At 49.5% G+C, this 17,949-nt stretch overlaps 1 protein-coding gene across 8 annotated transcripts in view; it reads left to right on the forward strand.

Moving 5' to 3' along the window:
- Positions 1-4,133, forward strand: part of Susd4 (sushi domain containing 4) — a 132,553-nt gene extending 128,420 nt beyond the window's left edge. For 5 of the 8 annotated variants that reach the window (NM_001356462.1, NM_001356464.1, NM_001356461.1 and 2 more), the window contains one exon: positions 2,736-4,128. In NM_001356462.1, coding sequence (NP_001343391.1) covers positions 2,736-2,764 — 29 coding nt within the window. In that variant the 3' untranslated portion in view covers positions 2,765-4,128. Of the gene's footprint in view, positions 1-2,735 lie in introns of all 8 variants that reach the window. The other 3 variants (XM_030243824.1, XM_030243823.1, XM_006497063.2) reach the window with 1 other exon arrangement.
- Positions 4,134-17,949: the final 13,816 nt, after the last annotated feature.

Genomic DNA, 17,949 nt, shown 5'->3' on the forward strand with positions numbered 1-17,949 from the left:
AGCCATGGAGTTGAAAGCCCGGAGAGATTACAGCATCTCAGTTTTGATGCCAAAGATGTGGGGGTAGAGGGTGCCTTCTTGTCCTTTAATTGAATAGGACCTGAAAGTGGGACTTGGGAACAGTAACACACACAGGTAGAGATGTGTCCCAGCACATCTGCGAAAACTGACGTAAAGGAGTCCGGTTCTTCAGTGCCACCATGCATACAGGGCCTACCTTCCCTCTCTGGGTCAGTGCCACCATGCATACAGGGCCTACCTTCCCTCTCTGGGTCAATGCCACCATGCATACAGGGCCTACCTTCCCTCTCTGGTTCTTCAGTGCCACCATGCATACAGGGCCTACCTTCCCTCTCTGGGTCAATGCCACCATGCATACAGGGCCTACCTTCCCTCTCTGGGTCAATGCCACCATGCATACAGGGCCTACCTTCCCTCTCTGGTTCTTCAGTGCCACCATGCATACAAGGCCTACCTTCCCTCTCTGGGTCAATGCCACCATGCATACAGGGCCTACCTTCCCTCTCTGGGTCAATGCCACCATGCATACAGGGCCTACCTTCCCTCTCTGGGTCAATGCCACCATGCATACAGGGCCTACTTTCCCTCTCTGGGTCAATGCCACCATGCATACAGGGCCTACCTTCCCTCTCTGGGTCAATGCCACCATGCATACAGGGCCTACCTTCCCTCTCTGGGTCAATGCCACCATGCATACAGGGCCTACCTTCCCTCTCTGGGTCAATGCCACCATGCATACAGGGCCTACCTTCCCTCTCTGGGTCAATGCCACCATGCATACAGGGCCTACCTTCCCTCTCTGGGTCAATGCCACCATGCATACAGGGCCTACCTTCCCTCTCTGGGTCAATGCCACCATGCATACAGGGCCTACCTTCCCTCTCTGGGTCAATGCCACCATGCATACAGGGCCTACCTTCCCTCTCTGGGTCAATGCCACCATGCATACAGGGCCTACCTTCCCTCTCTGGGTCAATGCCACCATGCATACAGGGCCTACCTTCCCTCTCTGGGTCAATGCCACCATGCATACAGGGCCTACCTTCCCTCTCTGGGTCAATGCCACCATGCATACAGGGCCTACCTTCCCTCTCTGGGTCAATGCCACCATGCATACAGGGCCTACCTTCCCTCTCTGGGTCAATGCCACCATGCATACAGGGCCTACTTTCCCTCTCTGGGTCAATGCCACCATGCATACAGGGCCTACCTTCCCTCTCTGGATCAATGCCACCATGCATACAGGGCCTACCTTCCCTCTCTGGGTCAATGCCACCATGCATACAGGGCCTACCTTCCCTCTCTGGGTCAATGCCACCATGCATACAGGGCCTACTTTCCCTCTCTGGGTCAATGCCACCATGCATACAGGGCCTACCTTCCCTCTCTGGGTCAATGCCACCATGCATACAGGGCCTACCTTCCCTCTCTGGGTCAATGCCACCATGCATACAGGGCCTACTTTCCCTCTCTGGGTCAATGCCACCATGCATACAGGGCCTACTTTCCCTCTCTGGGTCAATGCCACCATGCATACAGGGCCTACTTTCCCTCTCTGGGTCAATGCCACCATGCATACAGGGCCTACTTTCCCTCTCTGGGTCAATGCCACCATGCATACAGGGCCTACCTTCCCTCTCTGGATCAATGCCACCATGCATACAGGGCCTACCTTCCCTCTCTGGGTCAATGCCACCATGCATACAGGGCCTACCTTCCCTCTCTGGGTCAATGCCACCATGCATACAGGGCCTACTTTCCCTCTCTGGGTCAATGCCACCATGCATACAGGGCCTACCTTCCCTCTCTGGGTCAATGCCACCATGCATACAGGGCCTACCTTCCCTCTCTGGGTCAATGCCACCATGCATACAGGGCCTACTTTCCCTCTCTGGGTCAATGCCACCATGCATACAGGGCCTACTTTCCCTCTCTGGGTCAATGCCACCATGCATACAGGGCCTACTTTCCCTCTCTGGGTCAATGCCACCATGCATACAGGGCCTACTTTCCCTCTCTGGGTCAGTGCCACCATGCATACAGGGCCTACTTTCCCTCTCTGGGCAATGCCACTGTGCACATGGGGCCCTAACTTCCCACTTGGGGCCCTATCTTCCCACTTTGGGCCCTGAGGAAGGCCAGTGCAGTGGACTGCTGCCAACCTCACCTGTGGGGTGACACACCCCCACCTGACCCCAGAAAAGTGCTGTGTGCTCAGAAGTCACTTTAGCCATGTGCAGTGAAAGGTTCATCTGCCATGAGGAAGACCATAGCCCATGAGAATATTCAGGGGTCCACTTCCCAGGGAGGGAAGCCTGGCACAGCTCTGTAAAGCGTGGCTACATTGTGCAGCAGGAGCAGGGTAGAAACAGGCCTGCTGGCCCCTCAGAGCACCCTTCCTGTGCTCCTCCCTGCCTCTCTGCACTTGAAATGGTGACATTTTGGCCTAAGCCACTATGAGGGCTTGTGGTGAAAGTTTAACATTATCCTTTTTATGAGCTGGATATAAAAGTCACAAATTGTTCTCTAGCGGATAGATGGTGTACAGGGCGGGGAGAAGGGACGCTGTTTTATTTGACCTTTAATGGACACATGGAACTTAACGTTTTCCTTTCTCCGCTGATTTCTAGGATGGAGCTGTTTTAATGAGGCTTGTAACTCCATGTAGCTTTCAGTCGAACTAAGCAAATAACCATCTCTTGCTTTCTTTCCAGAGATCCCGCTCATGGAAGAGGACCCATAGCCTGGTGACATCCTGCTAGTCCCACTGTCCCCTTTGGGGAAAAGAGCCTTGAAGAGAGACCACAGGAGGACAGAGCTTGGGGACCAGGGGTCATTTTTAATCTATCTACATAAGGACAGTGATTCATACCGTACATCTCCAGCAGGACTGTGGGTCTGGCCAACAGCAAAGGCGGTGCTTTCAAATGAGACTCAAGGGTTTATCATGACCAGCAGGGAACCAAGTGCAGAGGGGACTCTCTCTGCCTCACCCCTGTGTCAGAGCTGGGTGTCTCTTGCTACAGAGCGTGAGACTGTGCCACACACATCCTGTTGCTCCTGCTAACAGCACTCCCTGCTCCTCTGAAAGCATGTCACATTGTATAAATTTGCTTCTAAAATCTGCTTTGAACTGTCTAGGGACTTTAGATCTGGACGGGTCAGCCTCTGTAAAAAAAAAAAAAAGCCCACGTTGACCTGCAAACCCAAGAGCAGATCCTCTCTTTGCCCTTCTTAGTAAGGGACGGGCTCCCAAGGAAAGACTCTCATGTGACACTCAGACCATCTCTTACACCTGGACAGCCAATCAAAGCAGGATGTGGCGGCTTGAACGAGAAAGGAAAGGATAAACAAGCCAACTCCGCTTTCTGAAAATTTCTTCATGCCAAGCCCCTATGCTCTGTGCTGCCCCCTGGTGACATGTTTGTAGGCGTGGTCTGGCAGTGGACCTGCGGTGTGGAATAGACCCGTGGCTTTACACATGGTGAGAACACGTTCAGATGCATCTTGTGGTGGACCCCGTAACCTGGTCATGTTTGGTTTTGGCATTTGGCAGACTCCACTCAAATTTATCTGCTCATGCCTTCCTATGTGGGTCATTGCTGTCACTCTACCCCGACCCTAAAACCTAACCATTCTTTTATTTTCCAAAGTGGAAAGTTTCTGTAAACACGGTCTGCATTTGGAGGGAGAAGGAAGCGGGAGCCGGATCTTTTGAGACCACTCCCAGCCCCTCAGCTCTCTTTTTTGTCCTGCTCAGTCCAAAGGCTGGCCTCCCAGCCCCAAGCCACCCTGCCCTCTTGCTTTCGGGGGGCCTTTGGCCCTGCCTGCCTGCCATCCCGTATTTCCATGAGGGTCTCATGGCACCCACTGGGTGTTGTGCCTAAGCAATTGTTTGATTTTTTTTAAGAGCCTCGAGTCCAGAAGTGTCTCTTCAAATACATGTTGGTCCATGGTGTCGTTTCCATCCCTCCTCTGGGTTGTAGACAAATATGAACAAAACTCTCATCCAATAGAATCACTGTGCTGCTAGAGCACCGAGGGACGGAGGCTTGATCGAATCCTGTTTTCTCTCAACACAGACTGATTAAAAATTAAAAAAGAAAACGACAGTTTGAAGTGTGACTTTAATGGTGGGGTGGGGTGGGGAGGGCAGGAGGTGGGTGACGTTGGTTGTGGGTGGTAGAAATAAAATGTGGGATTTAGAACACTCAGCTGAAGGAGACACCGTATCAAAAGGGTGGGCTTTGCCCTGACGTATGCACTGCCACCGTTAGTGGCAGAGTGCTGCTAAGCCTGAGCTTACTGCTGTGGGCAGTTGCAGATTGCTTGAGTGGCAGCTGCACGCCATCCCTGGTGAAACTCCATGTCCTCAGCTCCATTTATTAAAGGAGTTGACATATGGTGACTGACATGTCACTGCCTTGACATGGACAACATCCAGGCAGCCACACCTCTGCACTTTGTTCTCACACCTGTTCCCTTCCATGCCTCCTTATTTGGGTTGTGTCCCAGAGACCTCTGGGTAAGAGTCCCATCTCCCAGGAGGCACACAGAGCTGTCTCAGGCCATCCCTGCCTCTCTTTGGGAAATCCTCTGGCAGCAGGATGGCCATCTGACCTGGTCACCAATGACCAGGGTTGCAACCGGGCCCCAGGAAGAATGACAGCACAGCAGGCATCAGGGAGCTCACGGGTATCGTTCTCATCTGGAGGCTGGGTGGCAGTGGGGGGAGGAGAGACCATTGCTGTGTAAACACAGCATCACAATCTCCAAACCACTCACCCGCACCCTGCCTGATAGCACTCAACTCTGTGCCCATAGCAAGCATCTTCCTAGATGTTACTTAGGGTTCATTGTCCCACCCTAGGTACTTCTGACAGAAAGAAATTTGGTGATGTTCCAAGAATGGTGTCGTCCCAACAGAATTCCTTTAAATATCCCAAAGTCCCTGTAGTGCGAGGGAGCAGGTCACCTTCCACAGACCTCAGTGTGGAAACAGACAGGGCTATGGAGGAAGGAAGAGTACCCGTCTTGGCTCTCTCTCGAGTACCAGTCTCCTCGGGCTTGGGCAGTGCCCACCTCGGGGCTGCATCCAAGCTGCTGCAGAGCAGCCCAGTGCTGGCTGACTGGTTCCCCAGTGTGAGCACAGCACAGGCATCTTCACACTTCATTACCGTGTAGCTTTTCTTAATTGCAAGGTTGTGATTTGCCTGTGCGGATGCTTCAGGCCCTTTCCCACCTAATTACACTCGGTCTAGCAGCTGGCACACAGACAAGGCTGCCTTCTGTTGCTACCGAAATGGTCCCTGGCCACCAGCGGGTCCAAGATTATCAAGCGCAAAGCCTCCTGGTCCCCAGCCCATTAGGTCCAGGGGCTTCTCAGATTCCATCCTCCCTCTACACAACAGGTATTCAAATCCCCTCCCACTTGGACTGTAGCTCTCCAGAGCATCATGGGAGAGTGTGGGCTTCATAGCTCGCCTCCTCCATGGCCACCTGGCTGTGAGCTTAGATCCATTACTAGCTTCACTGAGCTTTTGTTTCTACATGCAGAAATTTAGAATGGTGTCTCCCTGCATTCATTGCTAGGCTGTGCATGGCCGCTGATGTAAGTCAAACATTCAGGTGCAGAGGACTCTTGAGACAGGGCAGCTGCAGGTCAAAGGGGCGAGGCCGCCATACAGATTGGTCCCTCACATGCATTCTCACACACCTTTCACCAGCCTTGGTCCCTTGGCCCTCTAAGGTATTTGTATATGAGGCTTATAAGGGGCTATCTATCCCAAGTGGAGAGAATAGCTAAGCCACATCTGTCCCTGGAATTGTCCTCCTAGGACCTCATCCCCAGCTCCTGCATAGCAAGCTGTTGTGTAAATGGAAGTGTCAGGCCATGGGCCGTCAGGTCCTCGTGTTCTAGCTCATTCCCAGCCCAGCGCAGCTCTGCTCACCAAGGTCAAGAGAACCTCAGAACCCCTCCGTCCCCACAAACACCCTGAGGATTCACTCATCTCTACAGGCAGCCCTGTAGATGACCACTAACCTGCTCCCTTCGTTTTATTGTCTATTTGGAATTCAAAGCATAAAAGTTCATACCCGTACATCATTTCCAAGGTGATAAAGGAGGAAGTCCAGAGATAGAGACACCTGGTCTGGCAGGCAGAACTGGGTCCCAGAGAGTGTTAGACACTTGTAAAGAGGACAAACCGTGAGCATGGTGGTCCTGAAATCATAAAACTTAATATATAATGTGTATGACATTAATATATAATGTGTGTGTGTGTGTGCGTGTGTGCGTGTGTGCGTGTGTGTGTGTGTGTGTGTGTGTGTGTGTGGTTGACTGCCATATTGGGTAATGTACTGCCTCACACTGGGTAAGAAATCAGTCCCAAAGTGCCTGCCATGTATCATTCTGAGTGACCAGAGTAGATTGGCTACCTGAAAGCAAGCTGGCTACATACTGAGAACTTCATGCCTTTCAGGGTCCTCTAGAGTCATAGAATGTGTGGACTGTTTCTATATAGTAAGAGAATTTAGTATGATGGCTTACAGTCTGTAGCCAAACTCCCCAACAATGGGCAGTTGTGAACTGGAAGTCCAAGGATCTAGCAGTTGCTCAGTCCCACGAGGCTAGTTGTTTCATCTGGTCTTCTGCAGAAGTAGATTCCAACAGATGTGCTGGCAAGTAAGGGCAAGCAGGCAAAGAAGAGTGAATCTGCCTTCTTCCAATGTCCTTATGTAGGTCTCCAGCAGAAGGTGTGGCCCAGATTAAAGGTGTGTACCACCATGCTGTGATATGGGGCTTGTTTTGTCCCAAGCTGACTCCTTGCTTTAGTCTCCTGGGATTAAAGGCATGTACTACCTTGCCTGGACCTAAGCTTTTCATAGCCACTATGCCTCAAGATCTCCATGCCAAGATCCAGGTCAGAAATTTGTGTCTTCCAGCCTCAAGATCTGGATCACAGGTGAGCCCTCCAATTCTGGCTTGTAGTTCATTCCAGATATAGTCAAGTTGACAACCAAGAATAGCCATTACAGGCTCTGAGAGGTTGCTAGCCTCAGGGGGCCTGGGCCATGCTCCTCTGAGGCCAGTGAAGAAAGAATTCTAGCAGGTGAAGTTTGGGAATGGCCATGAGATGGAGCCCAAAGGAACAGACTGATATTTGTCTGGAGGCCATGTGTAGGCCACCTATGCTCCCTAGTTGGTGAGGGCCACTTCACAAAGGCTTGGGGCTATGCTAAGGGACTTAGTAAATGGCCTTGGAGGAGGGGAAGGCTATTGGAAATTTTGGAGCCAGGACATTACTGGGGTGAGATGGAGCACTGTGAGCTGGGCTGACGGCTATTTCAGGGCGAATTAAATTTAGATGAACATGGGCGTCAGAAAGGGTATGGAGGGCGGGGTGGGCCCCTCCAGTCCTGGGTTCCTCAGCGATATGGTGAGAACAAAACATGTCTTAAAGAGGCTCTGCCAGAGTATTAGTCTTCTTGGTGTTTGTTGCAGTTGGTTGGTCATTTTGTTTTTAATCAAGAATCAAGTATTGCCCAGCTCTGTCTGTTCTCCACTCCCTTTCCGCAACTGTCCACTCCTGTTAGTCCTCAACTCTATCCCACCCTGACATGGACTTCAGAATGACATTCAGTTTAGCTCCTCCCTGGAGCACTTCAGTTCAGGAGCAGCATATCCCAGTGCCCTACCCGCCATGGCAAGAAATGGGTCTAAGAACCGGTCCCTTTACTTTGGGCAAGGGTACAAGTCAAGAGATAACAGCCTTTTGATGTTCTGGGCTTTCGTGGCCCTCCTGTAGACCCCATTGCAATCGGTCTTGGCCAGAGGTCCAGATGCTGACAGTGACTCTGTGGAGTCCATTCTAGTGTAAAGAACTTAGAACAGTAGAATCCCAAAGAAATCTATAGGCTTGATGGAGCCTACAGATTTGTTAGAATCACATGGCATTTGTGGCCTTAGGGAGTGTGTTCGTCTCTTTAGAAGCCTGTTTTCCTGTCTGTCTTAGGGTAAGAAAGCCACACTTGTGCATAAGGCTGTGTTCCTAAGACTGTTGATGCAGAGTTGCTGTTCATGTTGTGGGCGTGGTCAAGACCTTTACCCTTGCATCCCCCTTTTCTCCTGTGTGTGTGTGTGTGTGTGTGTGTGTGTGTGTGTGTGTGTGTGTGTGTGTGTGTGTTGTGAAGGCAACTGAAGCCATCCCAAACCTCACACATACTAAATGAAAACACCACTGAGCTAAATCTCTGGACTTCCTAGGCTGACCTTGAACTCACTCTAGTTTAGGAAAGCTTTAAATTTGGAGTTCTCTAGCTTCAATCTCTTAGAGTCACTGGGATTACAGGCCTGTATGCCCAGGCCCAACTCTTTAATAGAGCTTCTTTTTTAGAACAGATCTAGATGCCTTCTAAAAAATGCCTCCAAAGTAGAGTTCCCCTATTAATATCCTGCACGGGGAGGGTGCAATTGCTAATTAATCAGCTCATAATTGGTATAAGGCTGACGAAACTTCATAGCTTACATTGGTGTTGGCTTTTTGTGTTCTGCAGTCTACAGATTTTCACAAGCTTGTGTCCGCTGGGATTGTAACACACAGAATTGTTTCACTGTCCCAAGCTTTCCTCTGTGCTAAGCTGATTTGTACCCCTGGCACACACACACACACACACACACACACACACACACACACACACATACACACACACACACACACACACACAGAGAGAGAGAGAGAGAGAGAGAGAGAGAGAGAGAGAGAGAGAGAAGCAGAGACTTATCTTTTTAATGTCGTTAGTTTTGCATTTTCCAGAAAGTTGAAAATCAGTACTTAAGCTTTTAAGCTTTCCAGCCTGGCTTCCTTCATTTGGTACATTTAAGTTTCCTCCATGTCTTTCAAAGGAAGAAGAGAGCAGCCCAACTTTTAGATTCAGAGTCTGTTCTTAAAGACTTATCGACTCTAGGAAAATTCTGAGAGTCCCTCCATGACTCCAGGCCATCCAAGGGTTCCAGGAAAGGAAACCCCAAAGGCCCTTCGGTACCCCAGGCTTATGTGGAAGACACTCGTTTCCCACCATCCACCCCTGACCCCATTTTGGCCTTTGATTGACTTTTCTTCATGCATGCCCCATACACCTCCATTATTGGTTCTCTTCATGGCCTTGGGTCATCTCTTCTCTTCACACTTTAGACTTTCCTAAATGTCCTCCAATCCTCTTGTCAACATTCATCAATACCCACGCATGCCTTGGTTCTGGGGCTTCATAATGGATGTGATGAGTCCAGGAGAGATGCAGACATGAACAACAAGAATCGGGAACAGTGATAAGCACTGGGTGTCTGGTGAGAACATTGGAGAGGCTGCTACTCCCACCCTGGAGCAGGGAAAGCTGGCCAAAGGAGGAGGCAGCAGAGCCACTCCACAAAAAGTCACCAGCTTTTTGGGGTACACATTAGTCATTTTCCATTTTAACTCCTTTAAACGGGGCCTTTGAACTCATAACCCTTTGCTTCTAATGCTAGGACCACAGGTATGCACCACCGCCCATGGCTACATCAGCCCGTCTTTCTCTACATTACTAGGAGAATCTCAGAACTGATTGAGATGGTCTGGCTCAGCTATGTGCTAGCTATCACACTGTCAGAGAGCCGTAGCTCAGTGTGTTTTCAACTGTGAAATATGGAAAGATAATAGGACCGGTTTCATACAGCCACTGGGAGGAACTCAATTAGCTGACTCATGTAATGTGATTAGAACCACATTTGGTACGGGTTCGTATTTAAGACTGTTGGCAGTCATCTTTACTATAATTATACTCAGACACGTCAGCAGCATGGCTCACCTCCCCAGTTTCTCAGGCATTGCTAGCATCCACCTGCTGGATGGCACTTGCTTTGTTCCCTGAATGCTCACAAGGACACATCCTGTTTAGTGAGTTTTTTTGTTTTTTTTTACCAACACATCCTCTGCTCCATGATAGCTCATTAGGCTCTGTGAGACACAGTTTTCAACCCACAGAGCAGCAACCTGCTCTGATGGTAATGTAATAACCTCAAGCCTCACATCTGCACTTGTGGATGGATGTCGTGGGAAAGGTGGACAGATCATCGGTTGAAAGCCATCCGCAGGCTCCCCGCCAATACTGCTCTCAAGACTGAGCAGGGACATCAGGAAGAACGAAGCTGCCCACCTTGGCTCATTCTGTGCCTCTTTCCACATTTAAGGTGCCTTCTATCGGCCACTTTGGAATCTCGGGGCTCTGGGTCATAGGTTAATCACTGACTCAGGACATGTCTAGAATCAGCACTGAATTCTCAAGTCTGTAAGCCATAGTGACCACCTCCTTCATTTCCTTCAAATACCGTTAGATGAGCAATCTTTGTGGGCTCCTAACAGCGATTTAGTGCTGTTGCCCTTGGGAGCTGGGGCACCTAGAAGGGGCAGGGATGACCCCCAGTTAAACCCAGGTTTGGAATCATCCCTGGGTTTAAAGCATCAGCTCTGTCACTCATACAAGCACAGTCAGGCGTCATAACTGGCATCTAAGCCTCTTATCTTTGTCCTGTGAATCAAGGACACTAATGGCACCACCCCAAGTTTGCTGTTAGGATTAAATATGATGACACAGACTACTTAGAATCATTTCTGGTGTCAGGCAAACACTCAGAAACCAGAGCTGCTCTCGGCTCTGTTACAGCCCGGCATCCCTTAAAGATAGAGAGGACTAAAAGCCCACTGTTAGGCAATTCTGCCCTTGTGTCAATACCAGAGTGCCCTTAGGCAAACCAAGGCCTAGGTCAAGGCAGACATGATGCCAGCAAGACACAAAGTAATGGTAGGTCTGTAACTTAGTTAATAGAGTTTACCTACCGTACATGGAGCCCTGGGGTCTATCCTAACTGTTATGTAATAAAGAAACAAACAAGTAAATAAATAGCATAGTAGTGAATGCATGTAATCCCAAGACTGGGGAGGTGGAGGCAGGAGGATCAGAAGTTCAAGGTCAACCTCAGCTACATAGTGAGCTTGAGGCTAGCCTGAGCTACAAAATATCTCATCTCAAAACAAGGTGGTGGTAGGGGCTACACAGGAGATGTGTGGAGCTGCTGATCAAAATATGACAGACCATTTCACACTAAACTCTTTCTACGTAGAAGGATTAGGCTCCAAAATAACAATAAAACTATTGTGTGGCAATACATAAACACAGCTGTTCACCAGCATTATCGAGTATAGTGCGGGATACACAGCTCTTCGTGTAATGCTTTACACAACTGTTCAGTAGCTTTGTGGACATCAGCGTCACCATCCACATAAGTAGTGCATGCTGGCACAAGGACATGGTAACAACCACCCTGCCACTGGATGAGAGGAGCCCTTCAGCTCCATCAAAACCACTGTGGGCTCCGCCATCCAGCCTTGATCAACATGTAATCATGTGGTACATGACCACGTTTCCTCTTTGTACTTAAAAGAATCAAGAAATAACTCCCTCCCTTCTGGTCCGCTGGTGACCAGCCGCAGGAGTCAGGGCAGCATTGTACACAGGGTGCCTTTGCTCTTCTGGTTTTTAGGGGACTCAAAGGTCCTCTTAAGCTGGGTTGGTTATTTTCTATAGTTCCTGTGCACCCTGGGTTTAGGGCCCCGGTACCCCATCTTTCAGGTCAGGTGTTTTCCTTAGGTCTCCACATCGCCATCCCAGTGTGACTTCAGCAAGATTGGGAGCTCAGAGCTCCCTGTCAGAATTACTATCGTGAAGACTGTTACAACTTGTGGGGAGGGCCTTTTGTAGCTTCCATCTAGACCAGTCTCTCTTGCTCTTGAACCTGCTGAAACCTGGTCCCCTAAGAGAAATGGGACAGAACTCTGCCTTTCTTGGATGCTTAGACATTGATAGGTTACCACAGTCAAAGTCTAAAAACTCCTCCAGTGCCACACCGTATTCAGCACAGCACATCTGTACTGCAGCCTGCTGTGCATTCTCCCTGGGGACATGGATGTGGAGCAAAGAGAAGGTGCATTGGGTTGCTACAGCTGCCAATGGGATGCTGTCATATAGACAGTACCAAGAACACTGCTGCACATCCTTCAGAGCCCAGAACAGTGACTGTGACATGCCACTGTGACACGCCAACCAAAATGCAAGTAGCCCACATGCCAGTACTGCCGAGGATAAACATCTCTGGTTAAGGATAGGAATTCCCACATGGCTATGAAATGCATTCCATATCCTATAGCAGAAATGACTTCAGGGGGACCTGGCTCTGTAGCCCATACCCCAAGTCAGGTATCTGGACTATTTTGTGTTTGGAGCCCTGTCTTAGTTAGGGTTTTACTGCTGTGAATAGACACCATGACCAATGCAAGTCTTTAAAAAGACAAGATTTAATTGGAGCTGGCTTACAGGTTCAGAGGGTCAGTCCATTATCATCAAAGAACATGGTAGCATCCAGGCAGGCATGGTGAAGGCAGAGCTGAGAGTTCTACATCTTCATCTGAAGGCTGCTAGTGGAAAACTGGCTTCCAGGCAGCTAGGATGAGGGTCTTAAAGCCCACACCCCCAGTGACACGCCTATTGTAACAAGGCCACACCTTCTAATAGTGCTACTCCCTAGGCCGAGCACATACAGACCATAACAAACACTTTGACAGTCAGGTGAGGTTGACAGAGTCTTTCTCAGAACAGCATTCTTAAATGCATATGATAAAACAAAGCCAAACGAGCTCTGGTGAAGCCCTATTGTGACAACGCTTTCAAAAATTAATACATAGCATGATATTGCTTGCTGTGAGTAATATTAAACGACAGGGTCTGCTGTGAGTCTAACCACAGTAACTTCGAGGCAGTGACAAGCCATAGAAGTAATGGTCTATCTACAGGCACCTCCCTGTGATGTAAAAGCATTCATAGTTCACTCAGGTGACCGAGTCACAGTCACAGCTGCATGGTGATGGAAATGCCAAATTCAGCTAGAAGTTAGTGGCGGCATGCAAGTAGTTCTCATCTGAGTCCATGCTACCATGAGTTCTGGGTGACTGAAAGCTTAACTCTGCATCCTAGATTCCTAGGCACCCATCCATATCCCAGTGGCTCTGTTTCCCCTCCCTTCCCCTCTTGCCTTCTCCCCTCCCCTCTCCTCCCCTCCTCTCCCCTCCCCTCCCCTCCCCTCCCTTCCCTTCCCCTCCCCTCCTTTCCCCTCTCTTGTGGTGTGAGGTCAGGATTGCAAGGAGACTGTACAGGATCATATGAGCTATTCTTGCTCCAGACTGTTCTCTGACAATCAGCTATGGCCAAATGAAAACTCATAGGCTTCTTTTGGAATGGTGCCTGATGCATTGTGGGTCACATCAGCATGGTAGAACGTAGCTAATGTCATCATTCTTAAGGTCAGAGATGAAAACTATTTTTAGCAAGACACTAAGCAGTTGACATCACAATGACATGCAGTGGCTGGTCTGTGTCTGTCCCACCGGCCGGTTCTCTACTCAAGAGTCTTTTCTTAGATTAATACACATAGAATTGTCCACATAGAAATATTTTGAGGTTGTTTGCCTCCAAAGCTACAAGGTTTACACAAGTGTGCCTTGTGCTTCCTTGTAGGCAGGGCCAGTTCTCAGCCATCAACAGCTGTGTTTCCTACAGTCCCAAAACAACCCAAAGCTGTATTATTGCCCTGTGTCTGGAATGATTTGGTTTCCTGAGTGGGTTCAGAAACTTTTTCTGACCCTCTCAACTCCCCCTTCACCCTCTCAGGCTCTCCATGTGGATACAGCAACATTGTTACCTACAATCGAGCCCAAACCAAACCTGTGTCAAATATGTTCACAGATGGTTCTAACCCTTACTAAACAAAACATTGCTGAAAAGGACAAACCTCACCCAGAGCTGACTTCCTGGTAAAGAAGCCAGCCCCAAGGTCTCAGGGTCTGGACCTCTCTCCCACATCTCTCTCTCTCTCTCTCTCTCTCTCTCTCTCTCTCTCTCTCTCTGTGTGTGTGTGTGTGTGTGTGTGTGTGTGTATTAGTTTTTTTCTATTATTATAACAAAACACCCTTTGGGAAGGGTTTGGTATGGCTCATGGTTTAAGATGCTACACTGTTTGGGGTGAGAGAGAAGGCATAATAACAGGCTCACGAGGTAGCTGGCCACGTTGTGGCCACCGTCAGGCAGTAGAAAGCAGAAACATTGGCACTCAGCTAATTTTCTCCTTTGGTTCAGCATAGGGCCCTAACCCACTGTGTGGTACCACGCACATTCTGAGTGGGTCTGCCACATTCGGCTAAACAACCTCATAGATACAGGCAGGGATACATTTCCATGGTGATTTTCAATCCCATCAAGCTGACAATGAAGATTAACCACCAGGATGTTTAATCCTCAGCAGGATATGGGCCTGGAGGAGGTAATTACTTCATCAGGGTGAGGTCTTATGAATCCGTGAAGCCCAGAGAGTTCTTACACTCTCTGACCACCATGTGAGGACAAACAGGAAGTTGCATGTTTGTAACCTAGACAAGAACCGTCATCAGAAGCTGTGGTGTTGGTGACCTGACTTGAGGGTTCCAGGTAAAATAAATGCTTATTGCCTGTAAGGAGCCTGGGAAATGGCCACTGAGCAGCCACTGAACTGAAAGAGATAGCGCAAGACTCCCCTCTGTTGCAAACACCCCATGGATACTCTAAGAAATAGTGAGGAGAGAGGCCTCTGAGACCTCCCAGCTCACAGCTCACGGCCTCACACTCAGCAGAGGACCCTCTCTGTCCCTGTGCGTTGTTTGGTGCACGGGCAGAAGGCCACAGCAATCCCTGTTGGATCACAGTGCACTGTCACAGCTGAAGTTACCTGTCACTGCCCTGCAGGACCCCAAGACTGAGGTTGTGTCCCTTTCCTGGGGTTGAGCACACCCACCAAACCTCTAAATACAGGAGCTTGCCCAGCCCAGTCTGAGGCTACCATGACCTCAGGTCTCATGGCTGCACTTCCTTTATCCTAGAATGAGAGGTAGGCAGAGGCGAGCACCAGCTGATTTACACATATGCCTGAGCTGAAGTAGCTGCTTGGGTCTGGGCTATGAGCCACTCCAAGGGACACCGTGTCTGCCCAGGAGACTGAGCACCAAAATACAAGATGGTGCAGACACAGCATTACCAACACCAAGTGGGAAAGCTGGAAGAGGCACATTTTCAAGTTACTAATAAGCTCACTGTGCACACCAGAAAGATGGAGTTATCTTTTAATCCTCTCTGTAGTAAATGATGATGAGAAATTACCATCCTATGAAGACATCAAAAAGCGTGCAGCCAATGCTTGTAGGATGAAAGTATTACAGATGAGTGGCAACCAACGATCCATAATAATTTATAAACTGTGTTGTTGGTTTTGCTGGGGTCTTACGACTGTGTAGTTCGCTTTCCGAAATGTGTAATTGGTTATGATTCCACATGCTGAATAAATATTAACTTTGTACTTATTTTGCATGCTTTTCCTTAAAACAAATTCCTCAACCCACCCACCCCCACCTCCTTGCCCCACCCCCTCTCCTTGCCCGCTCACAAGGCTCTGAGATCACCCTGCCCAAGCCTCATGGAGAGGATGGTGGAAAGACAGATGCCTTCCGGTTCTGTTTCTTTCTAGGTCTCCACAGAAAACCTGAAGCATCTCCTATAGGCAAAGAGGGATGCAGAGGCTCTGTAGGCAGCCTGCACCCAAGAAAAGGGAGCAAGCTACTCCTGCCTGCAGGGCTGCCCATCAGAAAAGCCACTGGAAATAGAGCCAATTCAATGTGCCCTGGAAGTTATGCTGGGAGGAGGATAAGGGTGTGGGGGTGGGGGGGGGGGGAAGAGGGGGGAGAAAGAAAAACTGAAGGAGGTGGCCTTGTGAGATAGAGAGGGTGCTGTCAGAAGGGAGCCCTCCCCCTCCTACCTCCAGGCTCACCAGCAGATTGGTGACTGCACAGTGGACAGACGCACACACCCAGCTCGTCCTCCCCCTGCGCACGTGCTATCCTTCTGGTCACCCTTCCCCTCCCCAGTTCCCATCTGATCTCCCGAGAAGCTCTGGTCTGTATGACTCATGCTGAGGAGTTTGGTTCTCTGCCAGGTCCCTCCCTCCCTCGCTCCTTGCCTCAGCCACGCGTCAGAGCTGCTTCTCTGAATGCTGACAGCTGCTGGAAAGAGCAGCTGACCTTTCCAGGGGCTTCTGTGAGAAGGTCAGAAGGTCGCAGAGTCCAGCCTGCCTGGCTCTACTGATTTCCCTTCTCCCTGATGTCGCAGGCCAGTGAGATCAGCTGCTTCTGAAGGAGTTAGGGATAAGAATGGCCCAGAAAGTCTTGAAGATGGATGGCTCTCACGCAGGCTCGGCTCCCTGAGCCTAGGTTTCCCCATCTGTATGTTAAGGCATGAACAGAAGAAGGCTCCCAAAGTCCTTTCTGGCTCTGACCTTCTTCACTCTCCATTCATTCAATATCTACAGAAGACCCAGTCTAACCACCAGGGAATGACACCACCCAGGGAACTAAAGACGGTTTCTGAGCCTCTGGGGGTCTCCATGTTGCTGGATCAATGAGATCTGAAAGCTGAGGGAGACCATGCGGAAACAAGAGAGGCAAACTTACAGAAACTCTCACACGTGGGCACAGCAAGCCCACACCCCGTCCTGGCTTAACCAGGAAGTCAGGCATGAGGTGAAGACAGTAGAGTAGCCATGCTGGGTCCTTTCTGTGCCCTGAGGCCACAGCATTGCAGGCTGACATCAAGATCTAACTGGCCTCAGAGGCCTCTGGTTGAAGAATTAATAGAATCAGGCTGACTGGACAGGAGAGGGGCCAGACTAACAACTGGTAAGACTGGATGAGCTTCCACTAGCTCACACTGAGTGCTCAGGCTGCTTGGCCAGGCCATGCTAGCCTGCTCTGGCTGCTTCCCTTTAAGAGTAAAACCTCCTAGCAGGCTGCCCTATAGAAATAGCCTTACAAACTCCCTCAGATGGCCTCTCTCCTCAGAGTCTCTCACCTTCACCATTAAAGGGATGTGGCCCATCTCCTTCACACAGCAGGGACATTCTCCCCCTCTTCTCCATATTCCATACCTTACCCAAGCTCTGGGGTCTTCAAATGTCCCTGCCCCTGGGACTCCCTGGACATTACACATGTGTTTCTTCAGCCTGGGACCCTCTGGCCTCTTTTTTTCTTTTGCTAGGATATGTCTGTTCAGTCTTCAGTTTTTCGTTCAGGCATCACAGGTCGCCTTCTTGTATCTGCTTAAGATGATGCAGTCACTAGGGAAACCAGGGCTGTGGTTCCTCAAAAACAAACAGCACAGGATCTGCAATCTGGCTACCAGGCACAAGCCCAGAGGAACTGGACCTTGAAGAGACGTTTGCACAACTATATTCACAGCAGCACAACGCACGACAGCTCCAAAATGAAGCCAGCAGGTACCTGTCAAGGGAGGAATGACAAGGTTTACACAATGGAATATTATCTAGCTGTGGAAAGGAAGAATAGCCCGGTGCTTCCTACAGCATGGTTAAATATAATACAAAGTTAAACCAGAAAAGCATTGGGCTAAGTAAAATAAACCTGTAAGGAGAAAGGCAAATGTTAGTCCAGGTACCTGAATACCTGGAGTAATCACTACACAGAGACAGTCTTCCTGGGATGGGGATGAGGGAACTGGGGAGTTCGAGCTTAATGTGGTGGGTTTGATTCTGTAAGATGAAGGAGGGGGCTGAAGATGGATGGTGGTGGGGTTATTTGATGCCATTGGACTATGAGATTAAAGATGGCTGGGATGGTAAGTTGAACTACATAAATGCTACCACAATTTAAAAGTACTTCTAAAAATGTAACAGTCTATGCTAGTCACTCCTACTGTAAACGGCCCCTGGTGTTGTTGTCCTGAGTCTCTGCCTATGGGTGTTAG

Source organism: Mus musculus, chromosome 1, assembly GCF_000001635.26.
Source record: "Mus musculus strain C57BL/6J chromosome 1, GRCm38.p6 C57BL/6J".
Lineage (NCBI taxonomy): Eukaryota > Metazoa > Chordata > Mammalia > Rodentia > Muridae > Mus > Mus musculus.